Source organism: Rhincodon typus, chromosome 38 (genome assembly GCF_021869965.1).
Source record: "Rhincodon typus isolate 14 chromosome 38, sRhiTyp1.1, whole genome shotgun sequence".
Lineage (NCBI taxonomy): Eukaryota > Metazoa > Chordata > Chondrichthyes > Orectolobiformes > Rhincodontidae > Rhincodon > Rhincodon typus.
This window is the reverse complement of record NC_063369.1, coordinates 18,812,473-18,831,919: the sequence shown is the minus strand read 5'-3', so window position 1 is coordinate 18,831,919 and position 19,447 is coordinate 18,812,473. Positions and strand designations below refer to the sequence as shown.

Genomic DNA, 19,447 nt, shown 5'->3' with positions numbered 1-19,447 from the left:
CAAGCAGCATCAGAGGAGCAGGAAGGCTGACGTTTCGGGCCTAGACCCTTCTTCAGAAATGGGGGAGGGGAAGGGGGTTCTGAAATAAATAGGGAGAGAGGGGGAGACGGATAGAAGATGGAAAGAGGAGAAGATAGGTGGAGAGGAGACAGACAGGTCAAAGAGGCGGGGATGGAGCCAGTAAACGTGAGTGTAGGTGCACTCAATTCTGCAGTATTTGCTGGTATGTTAATTATTAAAATTGATACATATCTAAACATTACAGGTTCATTACAATATGTATGTAAAATATCTCTTTACCAATTCTCCCCTGAACTGACTGCATGGAGCCCCAAACAAGAAGAAATTGATCAAGGAAAGACAGAAATGGATTTTCTGTTCTCAGGGTATAGAGTTGCAGAGGTGCTGTTTCTATTCATAAGAAAGTATGCAGCTGCTTAAACATGGAAATACATCTCAATCTTCTTCAGATGAACAGGCATAAATCAGAGGCTGAGACAAAGAAGATAGTAGCCACAATTGCTGCTGTAGGCTTGCTCTAAAATGAGTTATAAGAAATATCTTAAAGAAGGAGAAGGAGATGCAAAGATGGCGAGGACTGGGGCAGAGTATCAGAGCATGAGGCTTCAATGACTGAAAGTATGATCTAGTGGTAAAGGGATTGATAGAATGCTCAAAGCAAGGATCAGAGAAATGGAGAGTTTGAGGGAGCCTGGAGGAGGTATAGCGATCCAGAGTCATAGAGTCCTACAGCATGGAGACAGGCCCTTTGATCCAAACTGGTCCATGTCAACCAAAATGTCCATCCATGCTAATCCTATTTCCTTACACTTAGCCTATATTGTTCTAAACCTTTCCTATCCATGTATTTGTCCAAATGCCTTTTAAATGTTGTTAATGTATCTGCCTCGACCACTTCCGCTGACAACTTATTCCATATGAGTACCACAGTCTGTTTAAAAGATTTGCCCCTCAGGTTCCCATGTATTCTTTCCCCTCTTACCTTAAACTAACGCCCTCTAGTTCTCGATTCGTCAACTCTGGGGGAATGTAAAACTGAGTGCATTCACTCTATCCATGCTGCTCAGGATTTTACACGTTTCTGTAAGATCACCCCTCAGACTCCTATGCTCTAAAGAAAAATGTTCTAGCTTGTCCAACTTCTCCCTATAACTTAGTCCCTTGAGTCCTGTCAACATCCTTGTAAATTTCTTTTGCAGTCTTTCCAGTTTAATAACATTCTAGATATGATCCCTAGGAAATGTACTAACTCTGTTCTTACATCCTAGTGGCCCAAATGTTCACCGAAATAAAAAACTCAAAGTCTGACTTCAAAATGGATCGCTCTCAGATGAAAGACAAAAGTAAGTTCAAAAAACTATTTCTTGTAAAATTAAAGTGGAAAATTATCCTCTAACTTTGCTGTTTTTTAACTGCTTTTAAAAACCTTTACCATTTTCTTTTACGTGATCTGATGACATGTTTCTGTATTCCCGTCAACTTGTTACCTACTTACATACTTTCCTTAATCATCTTTTGCCCAAACATTTATGTCTCCTATCTGAATGTTTATTTGGTTTTGACTTATCTATTTGGGCACAGAATTTTAACTTTTGGAGCATCCCTTTGTCTCATCCAAAACTTAACTGAAGATTCCTTCCAGCCAATCTGTTCATGAACTGTTCTGTCCAATTACTTTAAATCATGCCCATTTATCTGTTTTCTATATTTCTAATTTTTCAATATTCTTGTCTGTTGAACTAATCATGCCAATGGTTCTCATCTCCCAATCTTTCACAGGTCTGTTTTTTGCTCCGTAGGAAAAATGTGTGTGAACCAATCAATATTATTCAAAAATGTTGTTCTTTCCAGCATGTTTTGTTTTGTTACATATTTGCCTCACTTCACCATCCACTAAAACCAATGTACCTACCTCTAAAGCAGAGGTTACAATCGCCATTTCTTCCTCCAATCTAAACTTTTTTTTCACCTTATAAACTCTCAACTATTTACTGAGCTGTAAGTGCTTGCAGACTGTTTCATGAATGGACCAGCCCCACGCTTATTACATCCCTCGACAGAACACAGCAAAGAATGGTTTAGTCTCTTCTATATTTGATCAGTGCTTTTATTTTATTTAATCTTTTCCCTCTTCTTGCTCTTAGAATCATACTGTACAGTATGGGCCCTTCAGCCCATTGAGTCTCTACGACCAAAAATACAGTAAACCACACTCATCCCACTGGCCTGCACTAGGGTCATAGCCTTGAATGTTATAAAACTTCAAGTGCTCCTCCAAATAGCTTTTTAAAGGTTGTGAAATTTCCCGTCTCAACTACCCTCCCAAGCAGTGCGTTTCAGACCCCCACCACCCTCTGGATTAGAACATTTTTCTTCAAATCATCTCTAAGCCTTTCACTTTAAAATTATGCTCCCTTGTTGTTGAGTCTTTCTTGAAGGAGAGCAGCTGTTTTCTATTCACTCTGTCCTCATAATTTTATATACCTCTATCAGGTCCTCCATCAACCTTCTCTGCTCCAAAGAAACAATCCGAGCTTATCCAGCCCCTTTTCATAGCTGAAATACTCCCTTCTAAGCAATTTCCTGGTGAATCTCTACACCCTCTCCAGTGCAATCACATCCTATAGTGCGGTGACCAGAACTGCATGCAGTACTCCAGCTGTGACTTAACCAAAGCTCTGTACATCTCAAACATAATGTCCCTAACTGCTTCTTGTATCCAACTGCTCCAGAGTGTCACAATATGTCTTCTTGAATTCTGTACTTTGCATCTTTCCCCCAAGTAAAAATGGATGTGAAATACTCATTTATCAATGTTGTCTGGCTTGACAAACTGATTGTCCCCTTGGTCCCTTATAGGCCCTATTCTTTCCCTGGTTCTTCTCTTGATTATGCTTGTAAAGTATCTTGGGATTGTCCCTAATCTTGCTGGCCCCTCTGGCCTCTCCTAATTGTTTTTTTGAGCTACCCCCTCCATTCTTGTAATCCTCTAGGGCTTCCAATGTTTTGCTCTTTTTGCACTTGTTAAACCTCTCTATTTTTCCTTTTTATCCAGTCCTGAACATTCCTAGACTTCCATGGTTCTCTGGATTTGTTGCTCTTACCCTAAAGGGAACATATTGGGTCTAAATTCCCCCAGTGTATTTTTGAAGATCGCCCACTGTTTCGCTGTAGATTTACCTGTAAATAGCTGTTCCTAGTGTCTAAGTTGGCCTGATTGCCTTATTTTAATAAAATTTGCCTTACCCCAATCCAAAACAAATTTTTTGCAGACCATCTTTCTTCTTTCACTAAAATGCTCCTCCACTGTCACCTTGAACATCTCTCCGGTTTCATTACCCAGAATCTGGTTCAGGACTGTACCGTCCCTTGTAGAACCATCTACATGTTGATATAAAAAGCTCTCCTATATACATTTCAAGAACATATCGTTATTCAATCTTTTCACCAAATCTTCATTATAAACAGGCTTCACCCATATACTCATTCCATCCCCAAGATTTATAATACCCTTAAATTATACCCCCAACTTACGCTTTCTAATTTGCACTCCAGCAAAGTGCAATTCAATCTCATCTATTAATGCACAAGATTTGTCCACACCAATCTTCCTCCTCCGATATTGCTTTTCCCTTGCTAAAGCACTTCCCTAATATAGCACTTCCCCCAAACACTGGTCAACTTAGATCTTAATAGCATAGAAGTAGGCCACAGCCCATTGTGTCCTTACCTGTCAACAATGATCTGACTACACTAATCCCATTTTCCAACCTTTTGCCATAGCTTTGAAGGTTATGGCAACACAAGTGATCTAAGTATTTAAGTATTGCTTCAATGTTACGAGGATTTATGATTCAACCACTCTTTCAAGCAGTGATTTTCAGACTCCCAACACCGTCTGAGTGAAAATATTTCTCCTCAACTCTTAACCTTCTGCCTCTTAACTTAAATCTATGTCCCTGATTATTGTCCCCTCAACTAATGGAAAAAGAGCCTTTCTATCCACCCTATCTGTGACCTTCTAGCAGGATGCCTCTCAACCTTTACCGCTGCAAAGAAAACAACTAGAAATATAGAAAATAGGAGCAAGAGTACGACATTCAACCCTTCAGGCTTCCTCCTTCATTCAATATGATCATGGCTCATCATCCAATTTAGTACCCTGTTCCTGCTTTCTCCTCCTCCCTTTAGCCCTAAAAACAATGTCTAACTTCTTGAAAACATTCAGATGGTTTGGCTTCAGGGGCTTTCTGTGGCAGAGAATTCCATAGGCTTACCACTCTCTGGGTGAAGAAATTTCTCTTCCCCTCTGTCCTGAATGGCCCATGCTGTATCATTAAACTGTGACCCCTGGTTCTGAACTCTCCAGTCATCAGGAACATACTTCCTGCGTTTACCCTGTCTAGTCTTGGTAGAATTTTATAGCTTTCTATGAGTTCACTTCTCATTCTTCTAAACTCCTGGGAATGTAGTTCTAACCAATCCGGTCTTCCTTCATATGTCAGCGCTCCCATGGATTAGTCTGGTAAACTCCCTCCAGAGTCATAACATCCTTCAGATAAGGAGACCAAAATTGTGCATAATACTTCAGTGGTCTCAGCATGGCCCGTACAATTGCAGCAAGAGATCCCTGTTCCATACTTGAATTCTGTTGCTATTAAGGCCAACATACCACTTCCTTTCTTCACTGCCTGCCATACAGCCCAGGCTATCAAATCTTTCCTGACAGTTCAGACTATCTAGTCCAGGCAGCATCCTGGTAAATCACCTCTGCATCCTATCTAGTCCTTCTTATAATATGATAATCAGCACATGGCACTTTTTTTTTAACTTAATGTTTTATGCAATTGCATCATAATCCCCCTGCTCTTGTATTCTGTGCTTCAGCTATTAAATCCCATGTTCCTTCTTATAACCTTGTTTACCTTCCGTGTTTCCTTTGGGAATCTGTGGATATGTACACCGAGGTCCTTCTGAAATTCAGTACATTCCAGAGTCCTACCATTCATTGTGTGATCCCTTACTTTGTTAGCTCTTCCCAAGTGCATGACCATACACTTTTCTGGGTTGAATTCCATTTATCACTGCTCTGCCCATCTGACCAGCAGTGACATATCTATTTTCTCCAGCAGTTTACAGCTATCCTTCTTACTATATACCACTCAACCAATTTTCATATCGTTCCTGAACATCTTGGTCACCCAACTCCCCCACACAATCAAGTTCAAATCATTATTGTACACCATAAACAGTAAGGGCCCCAGCACCGAGCTCTGTGGCATCCTGTTGGAAACAGACTTCCATTCTCAGAAACATCCCTTACCATCACACTCTGCTTCCTGCCTCTGCAAATTTTGGATCCCATATGCCACGTTGCCTTGTGCCCCATTCACTCTTACTTTCTTGACCAGTTTTTTATGAGGGAATCTTATCAAAAGCTTTGCTAATTTCCATGTAGACTGCTTCAAATGCATTACATGCAGCAACATTGCTGGTTACCTCCTCAAAGAATTCAGTCAAATTTGTCCAACAAGCCTTCCCTTAACAAGTCCATACTTTCTCTGTTTAACCATTGTCTCTCTTCCCGAAGATATATTTAGCTCATTGGAGTTATTTTTTATAGCTCTCCCACCACTGAGGTTGGACTGATGGTCCTGTAATTCCCTTGTCTATTTCTTCCTCCCTTTTTTAGTAATTGTTCAGTCTTAATAGTCCTCCAGTCATCTGGCACCTCACTTGTGACCAGAGAAGATTTAAAGTTCATTATTAAGGCCCCTGAAAGCTCCTCCTTGCGTACCACAACAGCCTAGAATAAATCTCATCTGGGCCAAATCCAATGATATACATTTAAATACATGTTGGGTGAAATGCACTCTTGCAATGTACAACTTCCCTGCATATACTTCCCTTTATATACACCTTCTCCATTTTTTTGATACAGAACCCACTGATATATACTCCTGTCAGTATACATGCACCTGACATATATCTTCACTTCAGTGCAAAAAGATCAAACATCAAATACTTTAAATCAAACGATTTTGAAATGGGTATGGTAAATTTGAATAGTTATACCTCTGAATGTCTGTGTCAAATACAGAGATCAGTAGGGAAGATGGTTTCTCTGGGGATCAGAACAAAATCTTTGTTTCCATTTCAGTTACCCAGATGTTTGGTGAAATAAGCAACTCCCAGACTGATATCAAGACCAAACTGTCACGGATGAAGGATAACAGTAAGTGTGACAATAAAACAAGTGTTTGCATTTCCGCCAAATTATCTGCACCATTGCCCTTGTCTGGGTGGGACGTTCTTCAGTGGGTCGTTGTGGGCTCAATGGGATAGATGCCTGCTTCCACACTAGGGATTCTGTGATTCTAAAGTGGTCAACATCCATTCTCTGATTCCTTCATCAGGACAATGTCTTGACTACTCAGAGTTAGCTTGTTCTGGTTTAAATGTAACCAAAGCTTAGCAGTAAACTATCAGTCATCATATAACTGCATTCTACCCAGCAGCAGCCATTTATTAACTTGCAACGATGTGGGAGAATTTATTGCTCCTGGATGGGTCTAACTAGTGACCACCGGGTCCATCATCAATGAGAACAACATTTCTAAAGTCTTCATCCATGAAGAAATGCCAAGAGGCTACATTCCCCCTGGTAAATCCGCCACCAATCAGAGTCCACTTTTCATCCAGCCAGCATGCACTTCTCATACGCATATAATTGTTATTCCCTTTTCATTGGTATTCTTGAAAATTGTCCTGATGAGTACTGGATGAAAAGCTTTGACAAAGTTGTTTTTAACAGCAGTATTCCGGTTCTGTATCACTATAATGATTATGAAATGAGGATCCTCCAAGTAACACCTGACAAGCAGCAAAGTTACATTGAGACGCACTTTTGCCAAATTTACATTAGGAGGGACTAGCCCATCAGAGTGTTCTTGGTTTAGACCACTGTGTACTCTGAAAGCAGTGAGTTTTCCTCTTCTCTTGACATTAAATACATTGATTCAGGAGATTATAAATCTAAGTGTTCAGACTATGCTGTTGGAAAACTGCATCAGTGTTTGCACTAGCAGCTGAAGCCCCATTGTATGAAAATGGAGTGAGTTGTGTATCATGTTGGCTTTTGGCCTATGATCGCAAATCACGGTACCTCTTCGACAAATACTTCAAAAACATTGATGGGAGGGACGTAGATTTTAGGCAGCTTTCTTAGTCCATTGTGCGTTCCAGTTCCATTGCAGAGCTTAAGTGTGAGAATGTACACTGATATGGATAGGTGAAGTTATGCTCCCACTGTGGCACTGAGGGAATGTTACATTGTCAGAGATGCCCACGTTAAAATGCAACATTACATATGTTCAGGTGAAATACATCTTGGAACAGGGGAAGGGCCCTCTTCAGTGCAGTGGTAGCATTTCTACCCCTGGATCAGGAGACCTAGGCTCAAGTCCCACCTGCTCCAGAAGTGTGCAATAACATCTCTGAATATGTTGATTAGAAAAATGGGTTAAATTAAGAAAAAGACAAGCAGGGGATGGCTCCAGTTGTGGTGAGTGGTAGCATTCCTACCCCTGAACCTAGAGGCCTGGTTTCAACAAGTTTCACCTGCTCCAGAGGTGTGTCATAACATCTCTGAACAGGGTGATTAATAAAAAGGTTAAAATAAAAGAAGATCAGGCGAATTCCACTGAAGACACAGTCGAAACACATCCCTCAAATATGACCAAAAGCAGATGTACTGGTCCTTCATTCATTTGCCAACTGTAGGATCCTGCTGTGCTCTTCGGACAATCTGAGATCACTGGCTTAATTTCATTGCTTTGATGTGCTGAAGGATTCTAGATAAATATAAGATCTTCCTTTCTAAATCTACACTCCTATTCCAGTTGCAGTGAGGCTTGGCGAACTAAGGAACCTCCAGGTTGATTGCAAAATGGATCTTTCACATCTGAGGCAAGACAGTAAGTGTTCAACACCAAAGCCCAAATTCAGATAGCTGGGACTGTATCCAGTAGAGATAGGAAGAGGTGGGAGGGCAAGGCCAACCTGTACAGTGAAGAACCACACAATTTGTGACTCAGTACTCTCAAATCTGAACCTGAAGCCTGTTAGTTTATGTGCCACTGCAGATCTTGCATCACAAATACAAAAGCTTGTCTACTCCAATGCAGTGCTGAGGGAGTACCGCATTGTCAAAGGTACTATTTTCAGGTACAGTATAAACCAAAGTTTGTTTAGCTGGATATAAAAGACCCCAGGGTCTGGATTGACAAAGAGTAAGGGAGTCACCCCTGCATCCTGGGAAAATGTTACCCTCCAACTGCTATCACAAGAACAGTTTATGAGTTCATTGTTGCATTGCAGTTTGTGGTCTTCCCGAATGCGAACTGGGTGTCATGTTTCCCACATTATTACAGTAACTTCACTTTCAAAAAAGAAGATACCTTCATTGGCTGTAAAGTGGTTGGTGGTTATGAAAGATCCTATATAAATGCAGATGTTGTCTTTTACAAGACAGCCAGCAAACAGAAGGGAAACAAATATAAAATGTCAAAGCAAATCAAGCAGCAGCTTTTCATAACTTTACATCAGGACTTGGAGGTATTCCAGGCGGCCATTTATCAGGAAGGAGTATCAGTGGGAAAAGGGAGCATAAGGAATAGTCTGCAAGTGTGAACAAAAGCAAGGGTTTTTTTAAAGTGTATCCTCACACACACCTCTCTTTCCCTTTGGAGAATGTTGCAGAGGGGTGTCAGGATTTCCAGGGTAATTATCAGCTTGCTCAACCACCTCCCTTCATAGCCCACAAACCTTGAGGTAGGATTTGAATCCAGAAAGTCTGACCCAGAAATAGGCTATCACCACATCACAAATCTTCCTATTGTGACAATGATGATACAAAACCAAATGTGGTGACATAGGAGAAACTAACGAATTTAAAGATGTACTTGAGAATATGTGATTACCATCAGCACAATAACACAATATCAGGGAGATGTTCAACACTGGTAAAGGTTTCTGCTAACTGGGGGTGTGGTGGGACACCATGGTGTTTCCATGGTTGTATAGTGCTGACCATGTATCAGCAAGGGATCCCAACCACTCACATCCTCCTCCACAACCAGACTATCGATGCAGTAACCGTCTCTGAGCAATCCCTTTCACCTGGGAGGTACAGGGGCCACTGGTTAAGTCTAAAGCTATTAGACTCCCTAAGACCTTGTAACATGCTGTACTAAAATGAGGTGTTGTCTCTCAAGCTTTTATTGCTCTTTGTTGGAAGAGTGTAGGAGGCTGAGATCAGAGCTAGGGATCGCAGGGTGCAATGGCCCATTATCTGTGACCAACACTTCCAGGAGTCAGTGTATTGCAAAAGATGCACACAGTTTTTCTGTTGTCGTCCCCGTGTTTGATGAATTAACTCTATGCACATCCAGCCACAACTTCATACAACTGCATTTGAGTACAAGACAGAAAATTGCCCAAAATAAGCATAGTGCAGGTTAAGTCTGTCTTCTGTGCTGTGAATTGACATTTTCACCTCTGTTTCAGTGACACAGAGGTTCAGTGAAGTGAGTGCCTCACAGGCTGATGTCAAGGCAAACCTATCACAATTCGAAAGGAAAGTTGAGTATTCTTGGCCTCACTGTCTGTTCCTCACGTTTAAACTGTTGTCTGTGCATTAACATATCCGAGCAGGTTGACTATCTTGCATGTTTCCAGCAGAAATGTGATCATGGTAGGAATCAAATCCAAGAGATCATGGAATTTGTGGTGTGGATGAATAATAGATTGTTTTTATTTTATTCTGAAGTAGCCTGGAGAAAGTGGGGGTGAGTTACCTTCTTGAAATGCTAAAGTCCACAGATGTAGGGACACTCAGAATATCATTAGGGAATTCCAGGATTTTGACCCAATAATACTAAAGGAACAGTGATATGTTTCCAAGACAGGTTGATGAGTGGCTTGGAGGGGAACTTGCAGGATGGTGGTCTTCCATGTACCTGCAGACCTTGCCCTTCTAGATCGTAGCAGTCAGGAGTTTGGAAGACACTTGTCAGAGGAGCTTTGATGATTTATGTTTCTGCATCTTGTAGACACTATAGACTTGCTATTGAGCATTGGTGGTTCAGGGAGTGAATGTTTGTGAATGTTGAAATAACTCCACAGAGATCAGTATTCCATCACCAAGTCACCTTCTATTTACACGTGGAGACACTGACCCAGCTCCCCCAGAGCCAGCTCTCAGAGTGAACAGGATGTTCTTATCTGTCAGCCTGATTGGACCAGGTTAACAGCCCAAATCAGGAAACTCATATTCTATGAGGTCCACCTGGCTGATGTCCAATCTCTGAGGACATAGGCCGGTTGTTTTTTGTTTGTAGCTCTTCCTGGGGCGTTTTAGCACAGGTTCAGGCTCCTTCAACTCTGCCTCTGATATGGGTGGCGTATAACACACAGTAGCTCGCCTCTTGCACCTGGACTGTCTCGGAAAAAATTCATTCTTTTCTTCAGGTGGCAAAGACATCAGAGCAGGTCAGCTGCTGTGTTCCTCTCAGATTCCGAGGTACCTTCAATGCTTGGCAGAGAGGGACAACCCGCAGGTTTTGGAACAGTCAGAAAGGCTAACATGCGGTGGGCACATTTTGCTCCCGCACCGTTTGTGAGTTTTCAGCTTTCATATGGTCCATGTGCTTGTTCAGGACCGTTGCACCCACCCAAACTTTATACGCCACTGGAACTGACCTTGTGTCGACCATGCCTCTTACCCACATGGGGCCATTCCAGTGGTTCCTACACCAAACTTTGTCCCCTGAAGTAAACTATTTCTCTCGCTTAGTGGAGTCTTGTGTCCAGCATAGGCATTCCTGATTCCCTTTCATTCCCCCTTGTCCGGGAAAATCAGATTTGACCTGGTGCAGTGTCCTCTTTCCATTAACAACTCTGCTGGAGCTATCCCTGTAGTTGCGTGAGGAGTGGTCCTATAATCAAATAGGAACCAGGACAGTTTGGTATCCAGCGAAGCTGTAGGCAGTTTCTTTAAGCCTGCCTTAAAAGTTGGATTGCTGTTTCTGCCAGATGATTGGATGATGGATGGTATGGAGCTATCCTTATATGTCGAATGCTATTTAACTTTAGGAAATAGTCAAATTCCCTATTGGTAAATGATTTGTGACCAATACTTCTGGGTTTCAGTGTATTGCAAAAGATGTGCACTTTTTTTCTATTGCTGGCCCTGTGTTTGATGGATAAACTCTATGTACATCCAGCCACTTTGAGTGGGCGTCCACAATGACTAAAAACATTGAGCCCATGAAATGAACTGTACGGTCAACATGTAACCAAATCCAGGGTTTATCCAGTCACTCCCACGATTTTGGGGGAAGCTGCTGGTGGTATTTTTTGTCCTTAGAATAGAATAGAATCCCTACAGTTTGGAAGCAGGCCATTTGGCCCATTGAGTCTACACAAACCCTCTGAAGGGCATCCCACCCAGAGCCACACCACCACCCTATTCATGCGCTTCCCATGGCTAACACACCTAGTCTGCACATCGCTGGAATCAATGGGCAATTTAGTGTGGCCAATCCACCTAACCTGTGCATCTTTGGACTGTGGGACAAAACCAGAGCACGCAGAGGAAACCCATGAAGACACAAGGAGAATGTGCAAACTCCACACAGACATTCGCCCCAGGGTGGAATCGAACCTGGGTCCCTGGCACTGTGAAGAAGCAGTGCTAGCTACTGAGCCACTGTGCTGCCCCTTGTTGGTACTCTGGGCACTGCCCCTCTAACAAGGCTATGTCTGCATCCAGCTCTGGCCACCAGACATAACCTCCTGCCATCATCTTCAGTTTGGAAATGCCTGGATCACCCTGGTGGAGTTCAGCCAGTAAATGGTGGCAGCATATGAACAGGACAATCATGCTTGTTCCCCATAATAATATGCCGCCCTCAATTGTGATCTGGTCTCTCCAGTTCCAAAAAGCTAGCAATTCTGGCTATGTCAGCCCTTTGGTTTCTCCCATCACCATCTCCTGCTTCCGTTTTGCTAGCACCAGATCTTTCTGCATCCAATGTCTGATATTATCAGCTGTGAATGAAAGTGTGTCCAGAAAAGTTAAAACCGCTACGCACTCTTCCCAGTGGCAGACTACCAGGAGGCAGCTCAGCACCTCTACATTTTCTACTTGGCTATGGTGATCCAACTTGTAATTACCCACACTTAGTATTAGAGCCCACTGCTGAATTAAGCCTAAAGTTATGGGTGGCACTGCCTTGTCTCCTTAAGCAAGGGTTTGTGGTCCATTATTATTATAAATTTATGTCCGTAAAGGTATTGGTGGAACTTCCTGACTTCAGATATGACCGCCAAACCTTCCTTCTCTGTCTGGGCATATTTATACTCTGCATTAGCCTGAATGTCCTGGAAGCATAGGCTATTGGGCATTCCTGTCTGAAGGTTTGACTACCTATGAGCTAAAACTACACAATGCCATACAGGGAGCAGCGCATGTCAATCCCAGATCTCACTTGGGATTACGGTGTACCAACACCTTAGAGGATGATAATTGTTCTTTCAATTTCCTGAAAGCTATGGCTTGGTGACGTGATCATTTCCAAGGCTGACCCGTTTTGAAGAGTTGATGCCCAAGGATAAAGCTAAGCTCTAGTACAGGCGTGGGAGCCAGGGCACTTTTCAGTGCCCTCACTTTATCTTTCAACGGGTGGAACTTGGTCTTGTCTACTCTGTAGCCCAAGTGGGTCACTTGGGGTGCGTGAAACACACATTTTTCTCTTCTTAGGTGTACGCTCACCTGGAAGAAATGCCTGAGGACTGTGCCCAAATTCCCTAAGTGCACCTTATTGGACTTCACTGTTATTAGCACATCATCCAGATAAATAGCGGCCTGTGTTGGACCTTGTAAAATGTTTTCCATTGTCTGCTGAAAAGTGGCACAGGCTGACGATACCCAAAATGGAAGTCGCGCATATTAGTACAAACTCTTATGGGTATTAATTGTACAACAATTCTGGGAATCCTCATCAAACCACAGTTGCAAGTACACGTGGCTCATGTCCAGCTTCGTGAAGGACACCGCTCCCCGTCTCCCCCCAGTAGGCGTTTTTACGTGGTTACGTCATTAATCCCACCAATCAAACGATCTCTCAGCATCTCATTAAGGGCTAAACCAAAGTCACATGCCTCTGCCAGTTATCTTAACATAGTCAAAGATCCTGATACAGATTCCCCCGGTTCTCAAAGTTTTGAGTAAAACCGATAGCGTCTCAGAATTAGAGGAACCTTGGGGTCATAATATTCATTAACTAAATCCATCAACTTTTGTAAGGTTTTAGTATCTGGTGCCTCAGGAAAAGTTAGGCTCCTAATGATCAGAAAAGTTGCAGATCCACAAGCTGTCAGGAGAATTACTTGTTGCTTTTCTCTCATTGCCACTGAAATAACTCCACAAACATTGGTATCCTGTTGCCAAGTCACCCTTTATTTACACTTGGAGAGTACTTGACACTGATCCAGCTCCCCTCAGAGCCAGCTGTCAGAGTAAACAGGATAACTGATGGTCCTGTTATTTTTTTGTCATTTTTATGTGTAAGTGCAGGGACTTAGTGATAACACCGTTGTGCAAATAATTTTATTCAATATTTTCACCACCAGGAAAAACACCCATGTGGCCTGGGAACCAGTAACAAGCAAAGCTCGATAGTGGCAATGTTTATGTGAAAAAAGTGGAGCGGGAGGGTATGGATTAAATCAAAATAGAATTGGAGAGGAAAATAAAACACTCCATCTTCACGGTGCCCACATCTCCCTAAAGGCATCAAAAGCATTGGTAGACACCATGTGCTGACACTACAAGGACACCCAGGCTCGAATATAGCTGAAGAAGAGGGGCAGACAGTCGGCCAAAATGACCCCCTCCACAGCCCGCTGCCTGGATCTGCTAATAGCCAGCCTGGCCAGGCCCAGGAGTAGACCCATGAGGAGATCCTCTAACCTGCCCACACCCCTCTGTACCAGGTGCCCAAAGATCAGGAGCGTGAGGCTGAAGTGCAACCATAAACAGAGCAAAAGGTTCTTCAGGTAACTACAAAGAGAGTGCAAATGCCCACAATCAATGACACTCCAGTTCTTATCTGTCAGCCAGGACTCCCTGATTGGACCAGACTAACAGCCCTAATCAGGAAACTCATATTCTATGAGGTGCACCTAGTTGACCTCATTATAATCATAACAAATGTGGTACCAGTCAAGATTTGTACTGGATGATATCAAGCTACTTGAGTGTTGTTGGAGCTGCATTTACCTGGGCAAGTCTAGAGTGCTCCTTCATAATCCTAACTTATACCTTACGATTGGTGAATAGATTTTGGGGAGATGGGAGCTAACTACTTGGTAGTCCAGTTCAGTTTCTGTTCAATGGTAACCCTCAAGATATTGATAATGAGGTGAAAGGGCAATGATTTAGATCCTATCTTGCGGGAGATAGTTACTTTTTGGCCCTTCTGTGGCACAAATGTAACATGCCACCTATCAGCCCAAGCATATCATTGCCCACACTACAGGCTCCATCTTGGAGTTACAACAAGCATCCAAGAATAGCACTGTCTCTCAGACCCTCCACACACATGACTTTCAGATGTGCAGCTACCTGCAATTACCCAGAGCAGGAGGGAATCTGAAGGAGCAGGGAGGACTGAAGGGCATATTGTAGGGTAAAGGGTTAATGGTAATACATGAGAAGTGATGTAAGATCCAATAACCATCTCCAGCAGCCTTCTAATAGAGGTGAGAGATAATAGGAACTGCAGATGCTGGTCAATCTGAGATAACAAGGTGTAGAGCTGGATGATCAGAGGAGCAGGAAAGCTGACGTTTTGGGCCTAGACCCTTCTTCAGAAAGGAGGTGATGTTTTGAGCTATGCATAGTTAGTGTTTATTATGTTTAACAAGGTTATGTTTGTCTCGATAGCCAGGATTTATTCAGTATTTCCCAACTCCTCTCTGGACCCAACTATAGGTTCGTGTTTACTTTGGTGTTGGTGGTTGCCTAATACATGAAATTAAAAGTCCCTCTTTGTTGTATTTTTTTCTACAAGTTAGGCCCTTAGATTCAGCATGGAAAGAAGAATTGGTGGCTGCACTCTGTCCAAACCACAAGCCACCAGTGGTTAACATCAGAACGTACAGCAGGAGGTTACCTAAGACATTTTAAATAGAGATAGACAGATCCACTTTCAGTTGCAGGAATATCAGAGGAAACAAGAAGCTTACTTGGCAAACTTAAGACTGAACTTCCACAGCTGATGAGCACTCGGTGTGAACGTTTGTCAGAGAAATTTTTGTATGTCATCCAGAACACCTCTCTGTAACATTAAAGATCGGAAGGAAAGTGCAGAATAGCTGAGGCTGTCCTTAAGAAGTGATTCTGGGACATCGTTGAAAGATATGAAGCAGTGATTCACTTTCCATTGTTTAGAGATCAGTATAGTGCGGGGTCTGGAAGGGACATTTCAGGTCAAAGATGGATTTTCATCATTCATGATAATTCAATGTAGAGCTATCTTTGGCTTGAAGGTTAACGTCATTTTACTCCTCACCAATGTTGTCTGACCTGCTGAGTATTTCCAGCATTTTTTGCTTTTATTGTAGATATCCAGCATCTGGAGCATTTTATTTTGTACCTTGTTTTTTTTTTTTATTTGGCATGAAGCTGGGGATATCTTGTCATTATCAAAACAAAGGCACTGCCTGTCTACAGTCCCAATTCAGTCCATGAACAAAACACCATAGGTGCATTGACCTGGTGAAGTTCCATTATGGGACTTGCTCATGAAGCTGATGGAGCCTATTTAAGTCTCACTCACAATCTTCCAGCTCTAAATCCATGAACCTGTCCGACACTTAATTGTGATTAACTTGTCACAATGAGACCCGTATCTCGTTTACACCCTGGAACAATTGAGGCTGAGGTTCAGATTGAGTCTCTCTGGATTGACTGACCTGCAACTCTCCAGCACTACAGGAATTTCATCACAGACAACCCTGCAGACTAAATTTTGCAGAGAGAAACCACAAATCAGAATTCTCCAAAGCTCTTTGGAGACAAGAATTTTTCAAAGGGTTGTTAAGTATAAAAGCCCAACAATTCTGCAAAACTTTCTACCAATTGCTGAGGTACAGCCCCTGTTCCCTCAGGCAATGTGAGCTGATTTTTGGCTTTCGTTTCAGTGGGACAGATGTTCATTGATGTGAGAAACTCACAGGGTGATATCAAGATGGAACTGTCACAGGTGAAAACTAACAGTGAGTAGTAACTGGCAAGATCTTGTGTGAAACTACCTTCATCTATCCACAATCAGAGATTCATAGCCCAGCTGATTATAAACGGACAGTGTCCACATTATTTACATAGACTGCTGTTCAATCCAGGCTCAAGGTGTGGAGAGGGAAGGACCACCTGGAAGTGAAACTGGTCAAGGAGTGGATCTTCCATTTAGCCACCATGTCCTCACTCCCCTCATCTAAGTTGTTGATTTAAATTGTAAAATAGCACAGACCCCTGTGGGACCTCACTCATTACACCCTGCCAATCTGACAAAGATTCATTTATACATATTCCATTTTTTGCCAAACAACCAGTTTCCTATCTATGCTAGCATATTACCCTTACACCACAAGCTCTTACTTTGTACAATAACCTTTTATGTGGCACCTTGCCAAATCCCTTCTGGAAATCCAATAAGTTATATCTGCAAGCTTTCTTTTATCCATAACTCATGTTACTTCTTTAAGAAACTCAAATAACTTGCTTAAATATGATTTCTCTTTCACAAAATTATAATGCCTCTTCCCACTTAACTTACGTTTTTATAAGCACCTGTGTATAACCTCCTTAAATGAAGAATTCTGATATCTTACTTTTCCCAAATCTAACAAATTTTGGAAAATTAACACCAAAGTACCTCTTACCTCAATAGCCGGCTCTTTTAAGATCCCAGGATGAAATCTGTCAGGACTTAGCAACCTTTGGCTTTTAAACAGAGATTGTTTTGCGTATAATCAATTGTGAAGACAAGCAAAATATTAATTCATTGCTTTTTTTTATTTTCTACTGTTGACTTCCCATTTTCACCCTCTGGAGGACACTGTACTCTCTCTTTTCCTTGTTAACAACTGGAGAAACTCTTACTATCCATTTTTCTATTCATAGCTAGCTTCTCATACTCCAATTTATTTATCCTAATTAAACTTCTCGTTATTCTCTGCCATTCTTTGCACTCTGATCATTCATCTGACCTGCTTTTCACTTTTTCACATTATATGGATTTTTTCTTCAAGTTTAATGCTTTTCTGAAAGCTTCAGTTAACCACAGATGGTCAGCCCTCCCCTTGGAATTTTGTTTTATAGTAGGAATATACCTATTCTAAATATTCTGAGATATGTCTTTAATTGTCTGCTACTGCTTCTCTATTAGTTTGTCACCTAGCCTAGTATCCCAGTTCACTTCAGTTTTCTCAGCTTTAATACAAAACATAGTGCTTCTTATTTAAGTTTAAGATACTAGACTTGGACCCATACTTCTCCCTTTCAACTGAATGTGAAATTCAATCATTTTTGAGCTTACTGCTATTGAGAGCCACTTGTTTAGGTATAAGACTTTCATGTGCAATAGGGAAGGATGTAAGAGAGTTGGGGTATTGCATTATTGATAAAGGAGACCTATACTGCAGTAACGAGGGATAATGTCTTAGTAGGATCTTCAAATGAGACCACCTGGGTAGATCTTAGAAATTATTAAAAAGTGGCCTTCACTTTGCTGGGATTATGCTACAAGCGTCCCAACAGCCAGAGAGAAATAGAGGAGCAGATACGTGGTCAAATCACAGAGAGGTGTGAAAGGAGAGGTGTGAAAGGAAAGGTGTTATAGTGGGGGATTTTCAACTTTGCTAACATTAACAGGGATCGGCATATTGTGAAAGGATTAGATGGGGTGAAATTTTTGAAGTGCATCCAGGAGACTTTTTGTGTCAGTACATAGATAGTCTTATTAGAGATGAGGCAGTGCTAGACCTAATCCTAATAAATGAAGCCGATCAAGTGGCTGAAGTGTCGATGGATGCGCATTCTGGGGATAATGACCATAACTCTGTAAGTTTCAAAGTCATTATGGAAAGGGGTATGGATCGTGCAGAAGTGTCTAACTTGGAGGAATGCTAGTTCAATATCATTAGCAGGATCTGGCAAACAGAGGATGGAAGCAGCTGCTTGCAGATAAATCTACATTTGGAAAATGGGAGGCTTTTAAAAGCAGTTGGTACATGGTCAGCATGTACCTCCAAGAATGGAGGGCAAGAGCCGTAGATTCAGTGAACTCTGGATGTCAAGGGATATCAAGAGTTTGATAAAGAAAAAGAAGGAAGTGTATGTTAGTTATTGAGCATTGAAAACAGGGGAGCTCCTTCAGAAGTATGTAGAGTGTAGGGGGTGCACAAAAAAATTAAATAGGAGGGTACAGAGGAGCCAGAAAATATTGTTGGCAGATAGGATTAAGGAAAATCCCAAGGCATTTTATGAGTATATTAAGAGCAAGAGGATTGCTAGGGAAAGAGTCTGGAGCCTATTAGAGACCAAAGGAGTGTGTGGACTTCATGAGGTCTTAAATGTAAATTCCTCATCTGTATTCACAAAGTAGAACGACATTGTAGTTGGGATGGTGAGGTTCTAGAACATATTCAGATTAATAAGGAGGAGGTATTAGATATTTTATTTGACATACAGGTACGTAAGTATTTTTTATATATTTATTCATGGAATGAAGGCATTGTTGGCTAGACTAGCATTTATTGCCCATCCCTAATTGCCCAGAGGGCAGTTAAAAATCAACACATGACTGTAGGTCTGGACTCAATGCAGGCCAGACCAGATAAGGATAGCAGTTTGCTTCCCTAAAGGACATTAGTGAGTTAGATGGGTTTTTCTGACAATCAACAAAGGATTTATGGTCATTATTAAACTCATAATTCTAGATTGTCGTCGAATTTGAATTCACCTTGCCGTGACAGGAGTCAAACCTAGGTCCCCAAAACATTACTTGAGTCTCCGGATTAATAGTCCAGCAATAATACCATTAGGCTGTTGCCTTCCCATATCCTCAGGGCCTTCTGAGATGTGCCCCAGGCTGCTATGCAAAACAAGAAGAGGACTACTGGGATCCTGGTAGAGACATTTAATACTTTGCTGGCCAACGGTGAAGTGCCAGATAACTGGAGGATAGCTAATGTGGTTCCTTTGTTCAAGAAGGGCAGCAGGATAGGCAGGTAATTACATATCAGTTAGTCTGACATCAGTGGTGGGGAAATTATTGGAAAAGATTCTGAGAGACAG

General features: G+C 41.9%; 1 protein-coding gene across 1 annotated transcript in view; it reads left to right on the top strand.

Annotated features, from left to right (window-relative positions):
• Positions 1–19,447, top strand: part of LOC125487229 — a 51,438-nt gene that overhangs the window by 9,068 nt on the left and 22,923 nt on the right. Inside the window, exons 3-5 of the mRNA XM_048617845.1 lie at positions 1,290–1,364; positions 6,182–6,256; positions 7,923–7,997. Coding sequence (XP_048473802.1) covers positions 1,290–1,364; positions 6,182–6,256; positions 7,923–7,997 — 225 coding nt within the window. The remainder of the gene's footprint in view (positions 1–1,289; positions 1,365–6,181; positions 6,257–7,922; positions 7,998–19,447) is intronic.